Source organism: Rissa tridactyla, chromosome 4, assembly GCF_028500815.1.
Source record: "Rissa tridactyla isolate bRisTri1 chromosome 4, bRisTri1.patW.cur.20221130, whole genome shotgun sequence".
Classification (NCBI taxonomy): domain Eukaryota; kingdom Metazoa; phylum Chordata; class Aves; order Charadriiformes; family Laridae; genus Rissa; species Rissa tridactyla.
In genome coordinates, this window is record NC_071469.1 from 15,985,096 (window position 1) to 16,006,560 (window position 21,465).

The following is a 21,465-nucleotide window of genomic DNA, read 5'->3' on the forward strand; positions in this document are numbered from 1 at the left end:
ATCTTTTGATACTGGCAATATTGTAGCATATACTGTTCTTAACACATACATTATTTTACGTAAAAACTTTTTGCAAAGTCGTTTTATCAGGTGTCATAAGAATTCATTATATCAGCCAGAACTAGTCGCTACTCATTCACTGATTTAAGGAGGTCCAAGTAGACAATATTTCTAATCTGTAGGCTATTGGAGCTACTAAGAGTAATTTAAGGAAAAAAAGAAAATCACAAAAATGCAGCTGCAAGTTCTGAAATTGTCAGCAAACTATGAACATTAGTATTATTCAAAGGTAGCCAAAGCGATAATGCTGCAAGTATTGTACACAGTAAGGAGTAAATACAGGAGCAAGTTGGTTTGGTTTTGTTTTTGCAAGCTTCCTGTATTGGGATTAAGAGTTTCATAAACGCGTAATATATTTCAGAAAGAACAACCTCCAAATAACCAATGTGTTTTGTAAGTGAAGATACTTCACAGGAACCACTAATAATTTAAGAGGAAACTCTGAATATTGTAACGATGCAGTCTATTGGGTAATCTCAATCCATTGTAATTGTTAGTAACATACAAAATTCTTGATCCCACTTACAAACAAAAAAACAGAAGGTTTTGTTTGATTGTCCCTACACTAGAAACTTTCCTTTAGAGACTTTTCACATTTGCGGCCAACTTAATTGAGAAGTTACAAATGGTTTCATTCTTGTTTTACAGCTGGGGAACACAAAGTTGGAGATGCACCAAAACATCCTGCGGGAGGTGATCAGCCTTTACCACCAGGACATGTCCAAGAACCAGCTGCTAGAACTGATCAAGTTCACCCTTAACCACTCGTGCCTCAACTTTATAGCATCTTTATTATCTGGGGCGGGGGGGGGGAGGGCAGGAAATCAGAGTGCAACATGAACTCTCCACTTTCTTCCTCAGATTGTAAAATCATTGGGAATGTTAGAGGTAAAGTATCAATCAGATTTGAATCATAAATTAAACTAATTTTCTCCTTAATGCATCAGTGAGAAATACAACAAGGGGATCATTTAGAGGCTATAATGGAGGAGGGAATTAATGGAACTATTAATACTAAAGGTTTTTATGGCTAGGGGACTGAGCTGTTGAACTCTCCTCTTACAAAAAGGGGAGGAGATGTCTGCTATTTTGTGTTTAGGCACAAATCGTAATCTTCTCAGAGAGGAAGCAGGGAACTGGCCTGAATGTCAAGTTAGGTCTAGTTTTATGTAGAAACTCTTTCCAGAAATGCTGAGAAGCAAAATATGGGGAAACGAAGACCATAGATAAAGGCCTACCATTTCCAGCACTCCCAAACCCTTTCTTCTTTGAGACCAAATAAAAATCAGACTCCTAATTCTTCATCACAGAAAATTTGCACTTTCTAAAAACTAAATATAGCAAAGAATTATGTGGAACAGTGAATATTTTTCATGTTTACAGAAGCCTAAGAATTTCACTGTAAGCCTTCAAAAGGAATACTGTATTTCTGGTGTATTGATCTGAACCGTCCTCCTTGTTGAGATTAATTCTGTGTAGCAGTTGATTACTCAACTGGCTCTTGGGACAGTACTTTTGTCCCTGTTTCTTTCATCAGGTGCCAGCTGATCTCAAAATTTTGCATGTTATTAGGTAAGCTTTTTATGTTGATGGAAGTATTGTGCAAAACAGAGCAAGACTCATTGTCTTTTTCTGTACAGATTATCCTACCTCCTATGATAATACCAGATTTTTCAAAATGCACCACAAGCTCTTCTCAGACATGAATCTTTGACTTGTTAAGAGCCTCACTATTAACTCTTACTCATCTTTCAGCAGTTGGTGTAAGTTTAAGAAGTGTTCTAAAACAGGGGTGCTACTTGATTGTATTATTTTGGTATTGAACCAGGATAGGTCCCTAATATTGTAAGCCAAGATTTTACAAGAATAAGTTAATTTTCCTGTGGGTTTTACTGTAATGTTGAAAAGTCGTGTGATTGTCCTTGCTTGTCACGCATTTCAGACTGAAAGTGTCCTAAAGTGTAAACCCTGCATGGGTTTTTTTGTTTGCTTGGGTTTTTGTGTGTGTTTTTTTTTTAAACCTGCATTGTTCTGATTGTATAATGCTGGCTTTGAAGTGATACACACACACACACCCCTTCGCAAGTATCCTTTGCATTTCCTTCCTGTTCTGTGGCTAACTATTGACAGTGTCATTAAAAAAGATCATTTGGGGTTTGAGCAAAGAAACAGAGGCAAGGTTGTGTTACAGAAAGACGTCTTATTCAAGACTTGATTAGGCAAAGTCAAAAAAGCCAGGAGGCAATTACTGACATTTTGTATTGATGTTTGGGAAGTTTCTCACTCTGAAGAGCTTTGATTGATTGAAGCTAGGCATATTCCTTCCATGTTTACGGCTTCTTTCATTAGGACTGCGCACATTCTTGTTCTCCACACAATATAATAGAATTCACTGCCCGAACAGAGTAGGTTTCCTTATCTGTTTCATCGTATTAGTTGTCACGTCACATTTCCTTCATATCACTCAAACAATTGGACTTCATTTACCTCTCTCTTTTTTTTTTTTCTTCTTCTTTACACCAGTGGTTAACATTTTAATTTAGTTTCCAAAACTAGTGTCTCTCCACTGTTCTTTATTTCCATGCATTTCTAACATCAGTTTGATTATGTCTTTGTCACGCAATTAAAATACCTTTCAACAACTTAATCTGTTTGCTAAGAGGCCCAGACATAGTTACAGCTACATCCAAACTAACAGAGTTTCTCACTGCACAGCCCTGGCTTTGGGGACGTAGCCTGATAATGGGTAACAGAGCAAGGAGGGAAACAAAGGGGGAATTATTCACACATCATGGAAAAGGTGAGGGGAAATTTTTTTTGTGTTCTCCCCATCCCACGTGAAACTTTACAGAGGACAAATGATACAGCCACAGATGTTTGTAGAAAATCAAGGACTGAAACCTTTGGTGTGAAGGCATTTCTACCATACAAATCATTCTTTCAGGCTACATCTGCCTCTTAACAGATGTCATTATATGTAATGACATGCTTTGTAATGTCATTGTAATGTAATGTAACACTCAAGCTTTGGTTTCAGTGCAACCTCTTACATTTTGATTGTAAGATCCTGACTCTCCCTGCTGTTGAGATGGGCATTATATCCCCCTTATTTACTTTGAAACATCCAGAGTTTTGTAAAGAACTATTGTAACTTGGGTGCTGAACTCAGCTTCTGCACGCCACGGTGTAGTGAGCATCAGTGGTGACTCTGAGGAAGCCACTTGTGAGAAGCCAGAGTTTTCACTTGTCATTTCATCATGAGTTAGCATTAGCAAAAGTTCCTTGTTTTCCATTTCAACTAGCCACTGAGGTGCGTTCAGTGTAAAACGGTGCACATCTTTCAATTGCTATCTGATACCTAAATGTTATTCTTGTCACTGCTAATTTAATTAGTAGCTTGCAGTTTAGCAGTATATTACAGACTTTCTGTTCATTTTTTAGAAGTGGAAACAAGCAGGTTTTTTAACCTTAGAATTGGTGGTTGGGTTTATCTCTAACAATAATCAAGGTTTAGTCAAACTGATAATTATTTGCCCTAAATTATGTGGGAGCAAGAGCCTCAGTCCTCAAAAATGCTTAAGTTATTGAACTCCTACTGAACACATCTTAGGTTTGTTGCCTGATCGTTTTTGAGATGAGCGCCCAAATTACAACTTCATTCTCGTCCACTCAATTCAAAAATCTCATACGCGTGGGTACCTGTATCGCATGTCCACAGAGGTAGCAAGGACTGAGTGAATGTTCTTTCGAAAGATGGTCTGTCAGGTCTGGGCTACCGACAATGTTCGCCCAATACTGTGCATCTCATCCTCGTCTGTAGACGAAGCATATCGTTCTTCAGGCCCAGGCTAAAAGAGGTCTCCGTCTGAGCGTAATTGAATCACCAAACTATTTTTGTGGATCAATCCTGAAGCATGGTTGAAATAAGAGTTATCTCACTGTGAAGAACATCTGCCTTAGAGGTTATGCAATGTACTGAAGTCATGCTTACACATGAAGTGTTTAGCAAATTTGTTGCTTTTTAATGTCTTTGTTGTTTTCTATGCTAATGTGTTCTTTTAATTGGGTTCTCTCTTCCATAAAAGAGGCTAAAAGTATTAGCCGCTAAAAGCATGTTTCTACCATGGTACTCATTTCTCAGGAGCTTTTTAAAGTTGAAAAAAAATTATTAAACTAAGCTTACAGCTAAATGAGGAAGTGGAAAACTATAATCACAGATAAATAAGGGACTGGAATATCATAGGCACCAGTACTTTCACCAGTACCTCTACTCTGCTTTTCATTTAGGAGGTGATTACAAGAAAACTGAATGTAACTTCATACAGACACCAGTTCCAAGACAAAGATGCAGAAATTTGGTTTTGTACTTGGCTGAGATTTCCGTAGGAGGATGAAGGGGTAAGATTTGGTCAGTGTTGTACAAATTCATATCCTCCAGTGCAATATATGTAGGATAAAGAAAAAAAAAGCCCCGCTCTGTACTTTGTATAGATTAGTTTTTAACTGGATTAAACTGAAACTCAGCGCAGTGACAGACGTCTAATGTTTTATTTTAAGTGGGTGGGAAAGAGGTGGGTTTAGATCTCATCTATAGGCACAACTTTGTGTTTCCACTTAGAGGCCCTTCCTGTTTGCCATCCGCTTTTTGCTTTCTGGAAAGATGTAAGAAGGAATTTTGAAAAAGAGATAAGTATCTTGTGTTCTTTCCTGGCACCAGCTGCCTCACTGCAATAGCTATTCAGTAATGAGGTACTTGAATACTCAGTTTTTTATATTCATAAAAATGCAAAACTAATTAAAATGCTACTGCACGAGCATTACAAACTCTTGGCAACATGACACACTTCCCTAACTTGTTCAAATTCAAAACAGAAATCCCAGAGAAGGTGAAGCACCCACAGGTTTAGTAACAGATTTTGCTATAGGTCGTTTTCTCTTTGCTTACAGATTTTGCCTTCAAAGCCAGGTGTCAGCATGGCTGTGTCAGCATGTCTCTTGGGGAGATCCACAGGACATGAGACCATATCCAGCCACATTAGGTTTTACCATTTTGTAAATGTATCTTGATTAAGAAAAATTTTATGTATGGTGGCATTTTCTGAAGAAGTGAACCTCTGAATTATGGATTGTCCTTTTGTAATTTATCCAGAAGTAGGCAGCAGATGCCAGGAGCTGTCACAAAAAGGTTGGCCCCAAAAGTACTTTCTTGTTTACATCCTCAAATATCTTACTTACTGAAATTAAGAGGTAGTTGGACCAAGGTAGTAAATGAGAATCACATCTGAAAACGTATCAACACTCACTGTAGGTTAGTTACTTTTTTTTTTTTTTTTTTACATAATGGGGAACAGCTTGAGTCCTATTATTTACAAACATCAAAACCAACTACAGTTACAGTAATGTTTTCTAATGCCTTAAAAGCTATACTTGCCAGAAATACTTTGTACCCAATAGTAGCACTTTTTATAATTATACTATCCAATACTATGCTAAATAATAGCCTGCATACTTGCTTGTGTAGTAAAGTAGAATATCATGAGGGAAAGTAGTTTTTGTCAGAGATACTCAGGTTTCTAAATCTGGTAAATTTTTCAGTGACAAATGCAGTGTAGACCAGCACCACAAAGCTGACCTCTCCATTCTTTGCAACTTTTCCATCAGTTCAAGAAGCTGTAGGTTTGAATGACTGCACAGCAACTGCAGTTCAGGCTCTTGCAAACAATTTGTATTTACTCAAACGTGTGTTTCCTTAAAATATAATAGCTCACAGCCGGTATCTTCTAAGAAATTGCCCATAGAGCTATTTCTGTGTTGTAGAAGGTGATGGTGCATACCATACACAGAGTTTCCCCTCTAATATTTCATTTCACACCCTCTCCCACTAGCTTATCATTGCTGTTCATACTACACTGAGAAGAGGACTTCAATTTGAGCTCCTTACCACCAGTGACAGTGGAGAAAGTAGGATGGAGGTGCAGGCAGCCCTCCACCTCCACTGTGCATCATACCAAGCTACCCCGCTGCATGAATTTAGAGCCCAGTTAGGAGGATAGGATGAGTTATTCAACCATGGAGTAGAGTCCTACGCAAACTTGCACGTATGGAAATTTCCAGAGTCACAGAAAGATGCTAGATACTTCAGTAGCAACGAGTGAAGTTCCTGAGCCCACGTCTATTCTACAGACAGTGCAGGCCTTGCCAGTGCATTTAGTACCATGGAGAAGTGACGCAACATCTATTATAGCACCCAACGATTTTTCACATGATCAGCACATGCAGTTGCATACTGTTTCTTCACTAGAGGGAGCCCAAGACAAGGATTACTGCACACTTTTAAAAGCTAAGAAGCAGAGTGGTGGCATAACAAAATTGAATGTTGAAAATGGAATGATCCCTCAAAAGCCAAACAACAGCTGCCATGTTCCTAAGGGGCTTTTTCTTCCTTTTTCTTTTACAAGAATGCATTTCTTACATTAATGCTATTTCCTTTTGGAAGAGAACCTGAAAGTTCAAATGAGCACTAAGCTGACGATGCCCTTCCTGAATACAGATACCTCTGTACCATGCTTGATCTCCAAGTACCACAACAAGTACCAACAATATAAGAATCACTTGATATTTAAAAACCCAAGATACTGACCAGGAAAAGATAATGTTTACATTTGTAGCTGGAAACCACAGTCCTCCTAGAGCAGGATCCTACATGTTAGACAGTGAAATAAAAAAGGCAATACTGTACTATTTCTGCCAAAAATACAGCTGGAGGAAACAGATGCTAACTCGTTGTCACTCCTGATGCTGCTCAAGGAACAACTTCTTTGGAGGTAGTTGGTAAGTTGTTTTATAGTAGCTTTTTCTCCCCGGGAATTCTAAAGGTAAAATTTGCATATATCAGAGACAGCTTGGGGATGCTAGTTTATTCATCTCTGAAGCTCCCAGGGAAGCACAATCACCAATGGTTGTGCCAAGTAAACTGATAAAAATCATTATGTTAAATACGAGAACTTGGATAAAGGGATAGGATGTTATCATCAAGGCATGCCATAAGTTTTTGACCAGTTTCCCTATATCTCCTGTTTCATTGTTGGTGTTCAATGTTACACTGCTTACTACACATAAAGCCACAGCTCATTTTCAACTGCAATAGTTTTATAATTCTTAGTCTAAATACACTCTTTCTATGCATTTTATTTTTTAGCAAACGAAGAGGAAAATTAAGTGCCGTAAGTGTTCACTTATTTGCATTCACTGGGTGTTATAAAATTACTAAGAACTTAGTAAATCACATATGCTTTTCAGTCTAAATAAGTATCTCTATTTTAACAATTTACTGTTTGCAATACTCAGACAAAAAAAATAACCAGGCAGTCATCTGCCCTGATGAGTAGATTTAGTTCAGTCTACAGGTAATTACAGTACCATCAGAATGGTTTTTATTAATTTATCTATTAATTATTTACAGCTCCCAAGTTGCATTTTAGTTGGCTCACTCTTTGGATTAACAGCTGCCTGTCTTTTGGTTGGACTGATTGCTTCTCTGTACATTAAGCACTATAAACCACATAAGTGGTTTCAAGTGTCTAAATTTCTCTTGTGATTGTATTACAATTTCTACATTGAAAACTGGTTTTGCAAATTATTTTATTCTAAGGCTGATAAGAGCGACTACAGCCAGCACCAGAATACCCCGTACCACTGTTGTGCTCTTCAGCCGCTGCTCCCAAAAGCAGCGCTCACATGCTTTTGTTCCCATTTGTTTAAAGCAATGTTTTCATTTAGTACTTTGGTGGCTGCAGGCAGGCTGGAGATTGCTAAGCCATCTGTGCTGTTACATGGCACCACAGACTGCGCTGGCTGGATTCAGGTTGGATCCTGCAGCTGTCTGCCTGCCTGCATGGCACCAGCCTCACTGAGGGCCAGGGATCACCAGTCGGCATCTTATCCATTTGATCTCTGCCGGCTTATACATGCTTTGTTGTAACTCCTCTTTCAGTCTAGACATGTCCTAAATGTTTCAGATGACCCTTGGGCTCCTCAGGACAAAGCCGGGGTTGCACCAGTGTTGCATCAAGTATACACAGAGCATTTTTATTTATATATTTTAAATAAATAAAGTAAAAATTGCAACACAGTAGTTATGAAATAGGGAAAAAGTAGAAAAGTAGTACTGGGATTAGGTGCAACGCATTCACATACTGCCACAAAGGACTAACTGAAAAGATGCAGTTTGACTAAGAAAGTGGCTAATATAAATCATCCTGCTCACGCCTGATACACATGTGTCATCAGTAGAACTTCAAAGTGGTAACTCCCAACTGCTTGGTGATACGATTTGTTTATTATTCAAAAGAAACAGCGACAAACTTGGGCATCTAAATAACCCTTTCACAAATGAATTCATGTGGAAGAAACTTTGGAGGCTGGCTGGCTGCAGCTGACTGTACAGTCACATATCTGGCAGCAGTGGTGGACTAAACATTATTTAATTGCGGGTCTTCAAATCAAGAGAATTTAATTGCATGTTTTAAGCAAAAAAGCAACAAAATATTTTTATGCACTATGACAGTATAGTATCTAAGCCTTTGTAAAGTGAGGAACCGACTCATGTTTATGAGTTGAAAAAAATAAAAGCTAACTAAAGCTTATTTTAGGCAGCCATTTGCACTGTGTAAATGCAGCTCACTTCTCCCATAGCTGTTCTCCTTGGTGTATGGCTCTTCAATGCTGCCCAGGAGCTGGTTGCAGTCTGTCCAGCGCTTGGGGCAAGCTCCTGGGGCAGCTCCCACCACTGGCTTCCCAGCACTCCCGCAGCTGGGGAGGGAGGACATCATCTGCCCACAGCTGGCAAGAGAGGGGCAAAGCTGCCCTGCGATGCCAAGGGCAGCAACCTGCCACATCTCCAGGGCAGCAGAGAAGATCTTTCTGGCACGGCATCACCTGCCTGGACAGAGACGAGGGAGAAGCAACCCGCGTACCTTCCCAAAACCCTCCTGACAGCATGCATACAAGCAGGAGAGAGAGAAAAAATAGCGTTCATTTCTTTTTCTTGCTCTTTTTAATTTAACATGCATCTGGAGAGAAATGTATCCCTTTTTTCCTTACAGTTCCACAAAAGATACTAGCATTCAAAGGAAGTGTACAAATGAAGCATTTGGAAGAAGCTGCTTTGAATTACCAGATTGTGGGCTTTCATTCCAAACCATTAATACTAAACTTTTTATCTGAATTATCCACAAGAGAGAAAGGTACAAATTTTCTTCTGGAGTAACGTGCAACGTAGCACACAATGTAATGCTGCAAGAGAAGAGAAAGCAATTCTGCTAAAGCACCAGGAGGATCTGAAAGCTTTTCAGTTGCAGGTGCGCATAGAAGAGAACAGCACTTTTGTGGCTCCAAACACTGTTCATGTTTCTCCAGATGTATGTGAGTACAATAGGAAAGAGCTTCCCATCAAAATCACTTATGAGACTCTTAAGTGGCATCCTCTTGAGTAGACAGCGCCACTGACTGTCGTGGTAAGCAAACTGTTTTGCCATGCATTGAGGGTATGGTTTAATTTCTGGAAGACAGTAGCTGTTTGGATTTCCAAGTTGGTAGGGCTATGACTGGTATTAAAACAGATATTATTCAAAGCAAATGTCCACTTTAGGACTCCCAAATTTTCATCTCACTGTTACAAGGATGGGTGTTCTTTGTCTCCAGAGCTGCGACAGTCATTTCTTCTAACCCAGACACCCTCACGTGAACACACAGTTACTCCTATGTTCTCACACAGAATTGCTCTTAGTAATACTATATATTTTCTCCAAATAGCTATCTTAACTGCTACACTCAGTTCTCCAACAGCTGGTCATTTCCCCCACAGGTCCTCAGGAACTATAAGGATACATTTCCCTAAATCTTATTTAAGATGTCTGGAAACCATTTCCCCAGAGAAGGCACATTCTGTTCACAGAAGGCAACTTGGGTCTCTCAAAAACTGGTTGGTCATAGTCACCAGATCTCTCTAACTAGGGAAGAAAATACCCTTCAAACACATCTTTGTTTTTTCTTCAGGGGAATTTCACAGCTGCATCTGGTGCAATTGTGAAACCCATCCTTTTTCATTTTGCCTATCTTATGGGCTTCCAGCACAGGTTTCTCTGGGGCTCATGATGCTCAGTATCTGGGGGGAGGGGGCCAGCAGGGGGAAATCCCCAGTCAGCACATTGCAGTCTGTATCATATCTTGATAAAATTTAAAGAAATCTAGTGATTTGCTTTTTAGCCCTACCAGAGCTGGATGCAGTACAATGTTTAATGGACATGCCAACTGCTGTGGAGTCAGATCAGTGCTCTGGAGCGAGATCAGTGCAGCTGGGTCCTGGATGCCCAGCTTTATATGCACAGACATGCCAGAAACAGAGTTTTGAGAGAGCTGAATCTAAGGAACAACAGAAGTACTGCTCCTGATCAGATTTCACAGACTGTCATGAACTAGCTTCATAAAGTATTAAAAAAAATAAAAAATACTACTCAGATCTGACTGTCCCAATGTGAGACACATACATAGCACTGCACTTTGCAGTGCACGAAAAAGAAAGAAAATTGTTCCAGATATACATCCATATCTAGCTCGAGGTCTAGATTCAGATTGAGAAAAACAGCTAGCCTGAGAATTTCAAAGTGCCCACAGCACCTGTATTCCTTCCTACCCCACTGGAAATCAGGGAGCCTAATCCATTGAGCAGACTTGACAGTCTCTGTCTCTCAGAAAATTTTAAGAAACTCTTACACACACCAAAGAAAAAAAGGGGGGGGGAGGGGCGAAGAATAGTGCTTGGAGTTTGTGAAGTATTTTCCTGAGGAAGTATTCTTTAATAGGATAACACTGATGCTTTACAAGAAAGTAAATAGATTGTTCCTCCCGCAGCAGGGAAACCACTTCTATTCCATAGTTCACCACCTTTTAAATTGTGCTGACATAGCTGTTTTGGGAACTGCGAGAAGGACTAGCAAGGGGAAGCTGGGAACTTCATAAGCCAGGGAAAATTTAATAAAACACATAATTACATGTTACATTTGTTATAGAAGTACTAAAGTATGATAAATAAGTACATTTTCATATCCAGAGGACTAGCGGTTCATTGTGTTTAAGCTATCAGAAGAACATTATTTCTCATTGTATTTCTTACTGTGATGGGATCCCTTTTGCGTCCTATATAAATAATCAAATATATAAATACCAAGGCTATAAAGAGCTAAATAGTCAATATTCTTTGACCTCCTTTTCACATCTTTGTCTGCTTATCTCGCATTAGCAAATACTATATCATCACTCTGTGTCTCTGTGTGTGTAGAGTAAGTGATTTTTGCCCTGAAGAGATTCAAATCCAGTGGTTACTGGAGGAGGATACGATCAAGGATAACATCAGACAAGAGTTACCGGGCCACTCGGGCAACTCCTTCTATAACTACAATCTGTGCTTCAGATAAATTCTATGGCTTTCATGTTTGGGGAAAAAAAAAAAAAAAAAAAATTTGCTTTCAAAGTAGTGTACAAAGCCCGAAGAAACCCATCACAAAAGAGGTATTTCTAAGGCTTCCAGGTATGTATAATACATCCATGGGTCCTTTCACTTTAAGGGCAGTACAGAGCACTATTTGATGTAACTTGAGGGGGAAAATAATTTTAATTTTGTTTCAGGTATACAGAGTCATTTGGGACAGGAAGGTGTAATTTACAAATCACTGCGCAAGCATGATTCAGCCCCAGGAGACCCTGGTTATAGCTTTCTATCAAATTAGTCCACGCAGTGATTCAGTAGATATGTTCACTTGGCATGTTATTTTTGCCACTGAGAGTCTCTACAAAAGTTCCAACAAATTGGTATGAACAAAGGTTGACTTTATCTTGGATTTTTGCTTTCCTTGAATTGTTTTATTTCAAATGAGTGAAGAATGTTATATTCCCCACCAAGATCTTTGCTAAAAGTAAAGTTAGTAAAAAAAAAAAAAAAAAAGGCTAGAAATCGAGGTTCTGTTATCTTTGATCCAGCCGTTCCACTACCAGTTTGCTTTCCAGGAGATATCATATCTGACAGGAGCAATTTCACTTTCTCTCTCCCCTCTCAATCACAAGATGTAATTTCGTATTTACCCTGCTGTAAAATTCTAGTGGCAAGAAAGCAATATAGGTTTTAGATTTCATACTTGAGAACTGTTAGCATAAACCCCTTGTCTGGGGTTCACTTCTTAACTAGTTAGTCCTCAAACCATAGATCTTCACCTATTTTGTAGCAAAGTAACAGAATATTTTAGTTGGTGGAAGTGATGGCAAATGGGCTGAAAACAGCCTGCTCAAGACAAGTGCTTAGTTGCTATTATGTTGATAGGACCCATACTTTGGTCTTATTCGTGCTGCCAGAAAAAACCCACACCCTCTAACAACGAGCGAGATTCCTTTTTTTAATATATGCAGTACGACACACTATGTATGTACATATGTGAGTGCACTGTCTTACTGACTCCGGGTACAGAGCACCCAGAGAGCAGCAGGCGTATACTTTTTCCTGTTGCAATTCTTTCTTCTGTAACAAACCACTCTTGGGTTAGTATCCCAAGAGTATTTTGCTGCAGCAGCTTTTTAATGGAAAATTTTCTCTCTTACTTTAGCGGAGTCTCCTGTTGTCTCCAAGATAAGAAAAAAAATCCTACACAAACCACAGTCAATAGGACTGTCTGTCTTGAATTTTCCATATCAAATTTTGTACCTGACAACATCAGTCGTTGTATGTACGTATCAGAGTCACAAAGACTCAGAGATGCAGGGTGGTTACCTGAAGCCAACCAAGTCATAAAAACTAACATTGGAGAAAATGGATTATATTTTTGTATGAGCAAACTACAGTTCTCTCCAAAGGCATCTGACAGTATTAAAACATTAAGATGTGAGGTTTTTCATCCAGCAGCTCAACACTGTAGAAAGAGCCTTTCAACTCAAGCTTGCAGGTAAATTATTGTTTTATTCTTGTTTGTTATCTCTTAGAAGTTAGTTTAAATTTGGATACTACTTTGCAAATACTCAATCTCCTTTTAGTGTAGCTGGATAATGGAATAAGACACCCCACAAAGTTGTTAGAGGTATTGGAGTCTTAACTAAAGGAGATTATATCTTTAAAGAAGTATTTCTGTATGTCAGAATAATGTGGAAATTATTGAATTTTCCATTCCACAGTTATGCACTGAATGAGCTATAGCTACACCATAAACTTTAAAAGTGAACCAACAGAACTTTTCCACTATAACACACTAAGAATCAAATCAAACCCCTCTAGTAATGCTGAACGGTATTTTTTTTTTATTTAAAGTGCTTCAGAAAAATGAATGAAATATGAGTGTCAACACACCATTTTAGTCAGGCATTCTCTGAACTACATCCAGATTTTTTTAAGTCAGTAACAAGACATCTGTTGAATTTAGCATACTTTGGAGTAGTTTCTTTGAGAATCAATGTGAAAACCAGTCATGACTGAATATTGAGCAATGAGAACATACTACTAAAAATTTTGTGGACTGGCATAAATTTGGCGATACTTTTTAATACAAGATTGTGGATAACTCCCTTTATGATAGGGGAGTATAACATGATTACTATTGTAAATAATTATATTTCTTCCTACTTTGTAGAACAACATAATAGGGCTGCTAATAAACTGTCTCTGAATGCAAATCAGACACACAGAGCCCTTAAACTATTAGTTTTAGAACAGAACAAAACTATAAAGGTCATTCTAATAATATAATTCATGACCACGATTCTCACCTCACCAGGAAAACATTACTGGAAGATATGGTAAGTGACAGTACAGCTTATGCAACAGTTCCACACCCCTATATCTCCCACAGGACTCTAGGTTTGGGATCAGCAATGCCTGTGTAGACGGGGAAGAAATAGGAAACCGCCAAAGAGGTTGTCCCCAGGTTAATACTTGTTAAACAAAGACCTCCTTTTTTGATACAGAAGTCACCTGAGGGAGGCAGTAATGGGTCTCTGGCAGTATAGACAGAGGTTCACAGAGATACAGAGAAGGTTTTTGAACACAGGACAGTTTCACATTGGGCCTGCCTAAGGCCAAGTCCAAGCAAGGGGAATAAGGAGGCAGAGAGTCTTAAATTTTTACTAGTCTTCAGGTAGTTATTTAATGTTACGGGACATCAGTGAAATGTGAAAATTACAGTTCTAATAGTAAAGAACAAACCACTCGGCCATCATGACACATTTATGGAGCGGCTTTAGTGCCAAGACCTTTATCCTCTTCTCTCTGAAAAAATAAAGTCAAAGATTCTGGTCCATCTAGCCAAGAAGCAGTTACCACTCTGAAGGTTAAGTGCATTACAGCACACACAAAGGCTAGCATGGATGTGACACTTCAGTGCTATGACTCTGGAAGGAACAGAGACCGGGTGAGTTTAGTTACCTGGTTTAAGGGACTACTCCCAGTTGAAGTAGAAAACAAACACTATGAGAATGAATCCTGTGTAACTTGCAAAATAGAAACACAGAGTGAAGAATGTAGGATGAGATGTGAGGTTTCTACTGAAGATGAAATTTTTGAGGAAACCTATATTTTAAAACTTGATTGAGTTCCGCTTCACAAAGGAAACAGACTCTTTTCAGTGAGGACAGATCTGCACATAACAGTAGAAACATTTGTGATACCATTAAAATATCTTGAATGGTAATACTGTAATTTAAGAGTTCCGACCTCAGGTCACAGAGCTATGGCATGCTGTGGAACTTTTAATTTTTTTTCCTCAAAAAGATGTCGTTCAAGAATACAATAGAAGTGACATGCTTTTCAGGCCATGTACAGTAATGAGCAAAATAAGTAGAAAAAAAAATGTAAATAAAGGAATAACAACTTTGCCACAATTAAAAAAAAAAGGAAACACAAAAGAATAACTTTTCAAACTGATCAAATATCACTATCAAATGCATCCGTTTAATAAAGTAGGTAGATTCTAAGTGTAAAGATCTCAGCTATAGATGTCCAGATAACACTTGATAGAAGAAAATCTGAGTAAATAATGGCTACGTCCTACAGAGACATTTCTAAAGACAGATGCTGCCTTTGGAAAAATATCTGTTTACTGCCTATAATTCTAGATAAATTCTCAGTAAGCACGAACTTTCTCCATGGTTGGTGAAGCCAGCCATTAGTTCCTTCATATCAAGCGACCCTTCTGTATTTCGTGACCAGCACACCCAGAGAGTGCTAGTCATCTTCTAAAAATGTCACTGGGGATGGCTGCATAGGGTACCTTTTTTACCCTCAGAGTCCAAGTTTAGCATCATTTTACATAAGGATCTGCTCTCTGGGCACTCTGCTCCAACAAAATCCATACGTTTTGCAAGAAGAACACTCTGATCTTCCCGCTCATCTCACTGGCCTTCTTTTCCACCCACCCCATGAAAGAAACATTATCTTGCTAACTTTTCTTCTCAGGTTTTAAAGCTAAAGTAGAGCTAACAACACTGGAAAAATGCACCTGGGGCAAAGGCAGGGTGTGGAAAACACTGTTCCCATAACTTGTATGCACTCATCAGGAGACAGTGCGAACTTAGAACCATAGAATCATTTAGGTTGGAAAAGACCTTTAAGATCATTGAGTCCAGTTGTAAACCTAACACTGCCAAGTCCACCACTAAACTGTGTCCCAAAGTGCCACATTGACACACCTTTGAAATACCTCCAGGGATAGTGACTCCACCACTTCCCTGGGCAGCCTGCACCAATGCTTGATAACCCTTTCAGTGATGAAATTTTTCCTAATATTTAATCTAAACCTCCCCTGGTGCAACTTGAGGCTATTTCCTCTCATCCTATCACTTGTTACTTGCAAAGAGAGACCAATACCCACCTCACCACAACTTCCTTTCAGAGAGTTGACAAACAGGGCAAGCTGATATCAGACCATAAGATAAACATTCAAGTGCTTCAGCATATAGAATTATGCACACGGGCCATATTCTCTCATGCTAGAGAAAAATAAATAAAACAAGATTTTTTTTTACTCACAAGGTCCAAGAAGGAGCTCCCAGGACATGCTGAAGCAGAAGGAGACTTTTAACATAAAACACAGGGAACAGCATCACTGTTGCAGCAAAAGCACCATCAGGGACTATTTGAGTCAGCTGCCCACTCCATTAACCTAATAGTGGCCAATCCTAAGAGGGAAATCCTGGTGCTAACGAACTCCCTGGCAAGCTCTCTTGGATTTAAGGGCCTAGGATTTAACGTGGGGGCCTGATTTGAAGCTCACTGAAGTCAAGGGCTGCTGGCATTGATGCTCACTGTCAATCTTTGTGCCTCAGTTCCACTCAGGAATAACATTACTATGACTATAACAACAACAATGCTATTTGTATGCTGTGCCTGTCCTCTCTTGGGCAGAGAAAACAAATGCAAAACAACAAGCAGGTATTTGCCACTTAAAACAGCAAATGAACAAGGAACAGCCAGGAAAGGAAAAGGGTGGCTCCCACCTCCTGCCATAGCACGTGGCAGCCCTGCTTCCAGCTCAGGGCCTCACCACACTCACAGCAGCATGGGCAGAGGGATGGGATGGGATGCTCCATGCCTTCTGCCAGGGCAGGGCCCAGCTCCTGTGAGGGGGGGAAAGAGAAGACCTGTGCCTCTGTGAGGCTGCTGTCACGAGGATTGAGATGGGATTGATTGCTGAGCTTTGCAGTAAGGCAGCTGGTTAGGATACTTCTCATAGACCTGCCATCTGTCAGGCACAAAGGTTGACAGGGGCAAGTGGCAAAGAGCGGCTGCAGGTTTTGATTTTTGAAAATTACTTTTAAAGTGAGTCATTCCCCTGTGATGATTCTTTAAAGTCATATTATGTATTAAAGTAGGGGCGTGAGCCAGAAAAACATGCAGCATATCATCCTCTGCAGGCACTCAGCAGTGCTAAGTGCAGGATGGAGGCAGCGGTATCTGCAGCCTCTCAAGAATGTCTTCTGCTCTTTTAATAGTTCTCCTTAGGGGGGTGTGGAGGTTTGTATCACGTATCTTTCTCCTTTGCTGAATCAAAAATAGTACACTGAGTCATTTGTTACAGGCATTTAGACAGTCACCAGCCATGTTGAGCTCACGTCCCACCGCCTGCTCAGGTCCATCTTACCCAAAGCCTCCTTCACACAAGGGTCTTCTCATCTCAAGCAGCAACTTTGCATGAGTAAGGTCTGCAGCACTGATTAAATACCTCTTTCTGCTGCAGCATATGCTTTCAGCAGGTTGGCAGATTACATGCTTTGTTCCAAAAATCCACAGAATGGGTGGGAATTTTTCTACTGCCTTCCAGGGCAGTTGGGGTTTGAGATATCCACCTTGGAATGGGGCAGCTGTCCCTGCATGAACACAGAGCCACACAAGAACATGAACTGCAAAGAGCATTCATTCTGCCCATTTTTAGTGGCAACACCACTATGACTTTGAGCATGGGGAGAGAGAATGGTGTAACCAGGGAGCCTAAAATACAGTGATTTTGAACTTTCTTCTCTTCTGCCTCAACCCAAACCTTAAGAGCTAAACCACTTTCCCTTCCACAGGAACCTGCAAAATTAACATGAGCAAATGATCTATGGTAGTTTATTAATATCCAGTTCCTATGAATAGATATTTCCATGCTTTGTACAAGGAACCATCGTGAAAGTCACAAGCTTGGCAATTTCACAGAAGTTTTTGGGTTTCTAATATCTATTTTATTTTTGTATTTTATTTCCCTGAGCACTCTTGTGTTTTATCCCAAATCAAAACAATCTGTGCCAGCAGACTGACAATAATTACCTTTGGGGGTGACCAATGTACAAAGAAAGAGTGGAAAAGGAAGGTAAACATGAGGAAGCAAATTCAGTTTTCAAAGAATTATTAATTATTCATTAGTTTGATATTATTAACTATTAATAAATAACTAAACACAAGAATCAGTTGCCACAAAGCCCTCCTAACACTGACTCCAACAGGGCTCTGTTGTGACTTGTACCTTGCCCAACACGCAGCAATATTTACCCACCGGATTGAGCAATGCTGATCACGCCCAGCCTGCAGTCTCGCCTTACAAGGCAGACTGAATTTTGACATTGACCGTGTTGCTAATCTATGCTAGCATGTAAGCCCTGGACTTGTTAAAGACTTTTATACCAACCTCTCATCTGCTTTTTAGGTGTCTGATCTCTTATCTCAGCATTGCCACACCTTTGCTGGTGTGTAGGTCTTCAAAGAAAATAGTTTTTTACTTCTTGACATTGTCTTCCCACTGTGTCACTTGTGGATTTTAAATGTATTTTTAATGTCCCTGACCCTCTTCTGCCTTAATATGCAGCCTCTTGAGTTCAGTTCTGATTTGTGTCTATTTTACAGAGAGATTTTCCTACTGAAGTACACCGCTATAATACCATACTTACTATGTGCCTTGGGGGATAAAGAGACAAAGTCAGACCTTTTTATACTCTAATTTTGTACATGTATGTCATTTGATTTCATTAGGAAACACAACATGAAACTGATACACCCGGTGGCTATGTTCTCACCAGCAGTCACTACAAGTATTTTAAAACTATGGCATATAACACAAGTGCTCTCCAGTCTCTTTTTCTGATTAATAAACTCTGTGATCCTTCTGTCCATCCAAACAGTTAACAAAATCCAATTTGAACGGACTAAACAGTGTGAAATATGAGTATAAAATTATAACGGTCTCTGAAGCACATGAAAAGCAATTCCTATGGACACAGTTGGTTCCACCACACCCTAAATTCAACAATGGGTCACTACAAAACCTATAGCTTGCCACTTCTTGTTTCCACATCCTTCCCTCAGTCAGGGCAAGCCTTGAGCATGTAGCCCCTGGCTTCCCTCAAGCAGGTTTCTGTGGAGAAGAAATGTGGAGAGGTAGCAATGATGGGAGCCACGGCACACTCCCTGCAGCTGTTCAGCAGGATCCCAACTGCAATACTACCTACCAAAAAGCAGATGTAGGCTGAGAGAGAAAGTTTAAAAGCCCACTCACTTTGGACTTAAACTATGGAAAACGCAGTGTTAGCTCATTGCTAAGAATGAGGACTTTTCTACGTCAAATGATAGCACTGACGCCTTCTTCAGAACCTTCCTACAGAGAAAAGGGGTGGTCAGCATAAGTACAACTTTAAAAACAATTTCAGATATTTGTGTTCCCAAATACTTTGTAAATGACAAAATGAAAGGATCCTCACAAAGAAGTAATATCCCTAGTACAAAATAAATACCTTTATTCTTCCTTGCTCTGCCCCTGAAATGCTTCTGAACGTTTTAAATGGTGAAAGAACAGAAGAATTTAAACTTACAAGAATCCTGACATTCAAATTCACCAACACTTTGATTGAAATCATTTGCTATGGTGATTTTAATAGTACAAACCCTGCCTTGCTCATAATATTATGATGCCAATTTATTGCAAGACTTCAGAAAATTAGGCAGATTCTTGTAAAAGAAGTGACATAAACGGTGGTCCTGAAAGCAGCCCAGCGCATGCACACTGTTTCCTCCTGTCTTTCCCCTCCCATCTCACAGTGAACAAAGGGAATTTTCTACTTCTGTAGCACAGATTTCCCTGAGGGAAAAAGAGTCTTGCATCAGTTCCTGAAAATAGTTGCATGGTAGTGCTGCTGAAATTGCTTTACATTTAGGTCAAATCTTGGCAAAAGTTTTAAAATGCTACCAGAGCTGAAGAGGTTTTATGTGAGAACCTTAAGGTGTATCTTACACATTCAAATAAGGCACTAAAAGGAGACTATGGAGAAGCCAATGATTTCAAGTCACTGGAAAGCTAACTCTAATATTTTATCTATGACTCTTGTAAGAATAGAGCAGTGATATTGTGACAAATGATAAAGAACAATGAACTTTCAAAGGAACAAAGGTGTCTAGGAAGTGCAAATAGCTCTACTGTAAGTGCCGCTCCGATGAGCGATGGAACAGAGGCAGTAAAAGGGAAAGCTGGAAAACAATGTGACAATTAGACTCAGTCTCACAGAAGAAATTTAATCAAAGGCATTTAATCATTCTCTATTTTAAAAAGTAGGATTTTTTACGATTACAAATGTAAAATATGCCTTTCCAAATTTTCTTTGCTGACTACTTGTTAATGCTAATTTGACTGTCTTTCATTGTGAAACACACATCACATTTTTAGAGCTGTACACAGAATAGTATTGGTGTATTGGGAATTTGGAAAATGAACAGGCATTTATTCTCTTAACTGGCAGTCTGATAATGCTGATACAGGTCTTCAAAACTGAAATACGTAAATATTAAAAACATAACTACTATTTTATCATTTTAAAAAAACCCTTTGATTTTACCCAAACATTATTTCATTTTATTATAGGTGCCTGAAAATATTCCATAGTCAGTATGGAAGTTTTGTAACACTTTTGAATCAGTTTGTCATATTGTTACACTGACAAGGCATCAAAAATTTGCCATACTATTGCCAAAACAAACCATTTCAGGTGTCTGTTGTGAGCCACATAACACAAGAACTTGATACTAGAAGCTCCTTGAATAATTGGGTTTGAAAGTAACATTGTGCCCCGGCACAGCTTGTGCAACAAGGTGTTGGATTAGTTCTGTAATGTTTATTTAGGTTTTATTTGGACAACATTATCTTTTTTTACTTGAGTAGCAGTTTGCCCTGTTAATAGCACGCTATAGTTAATGCTGCTATCTCCTAATAGCCCTGCATAGAAATAAAATTGCCGCTGTTACTAATATCCCCAGATAGAGGATTTGCAAGGTTGTGCTAAGGGGAATTGCTCCTATTGTCACAGTGGAACTGAGGAGGTGAACATGGCTCCTTCATGTTTGCTGGTAAAGGCCAGATCTTGAATTCAGCTAAAAACCAAGGCAGGCACCAGCTGTGTAGGGAGGTCAGGATGTAAATGGAAAGGGAACTGTTCCCTCAGCAGGAGTATTGTTTGTCACACAGCATCCCAGAAGTGACCACGTTGTCTTACACATCCTCCCTTTCCCTAAGCACAAAACCCTCGGCTTATTTTACAAAAGGGAAAGGAGTGAAAGGTTTTGCTTACTGCATGCAGATACAATTTCAGCACTCAGCATTGCCCTTTCCTTTAAAATATCTAATTCTATTTATATTCCCCGATTATCTGACAGAATTCAGACCACCCTAAGGGAGAGATTAATTTTTTTACTGGGTATCCTATTGCCATGTGGCTCTCTGTGTGTGAGCTTCTCTTCCTTTGGAAATTAGAATACAGAATTTTTCCTATTTGTAATTAATGTCAGTTGTATACTATCTGCTACTCTTTTTAAAGGCAAAGCATTGCTTAATATCAGAAAAGTACAATCCAAAAAAA

General features: G+C 39.3%; 1 protein-coding gene across 4 annotated transcripts in view; it reads left to right on the top strand.

The window, feature by feature from the left end:
• NUCB2 (nucleobindin 2) overlaps positions 1-7,683 on the top strand; it is a 34,236-nt gene extending 26,553 nt beyond the window's left edge. For 2 of the 4 annotated variants that reach the window (XM_054200319.1, XM_054200320.1), the window contains one exon: positions 709-7,683. In XM_054200319.1, the coding sequence (XP_054056294.1) occupies positions 709-821 (113 nt within the window). In that variant the 3' untranslated portion in view covers positions 822-7,683. The remainder of the gene's footprint in view (positions 1-708) is intronic. The other 2 variants (XR_008466222.1, XR_008466221.1) reach the window with 2 other exon arrangements.
• The last annotated feature ends 13,782 nt before the right edge of the window (positions 7,684-21,465 follow it).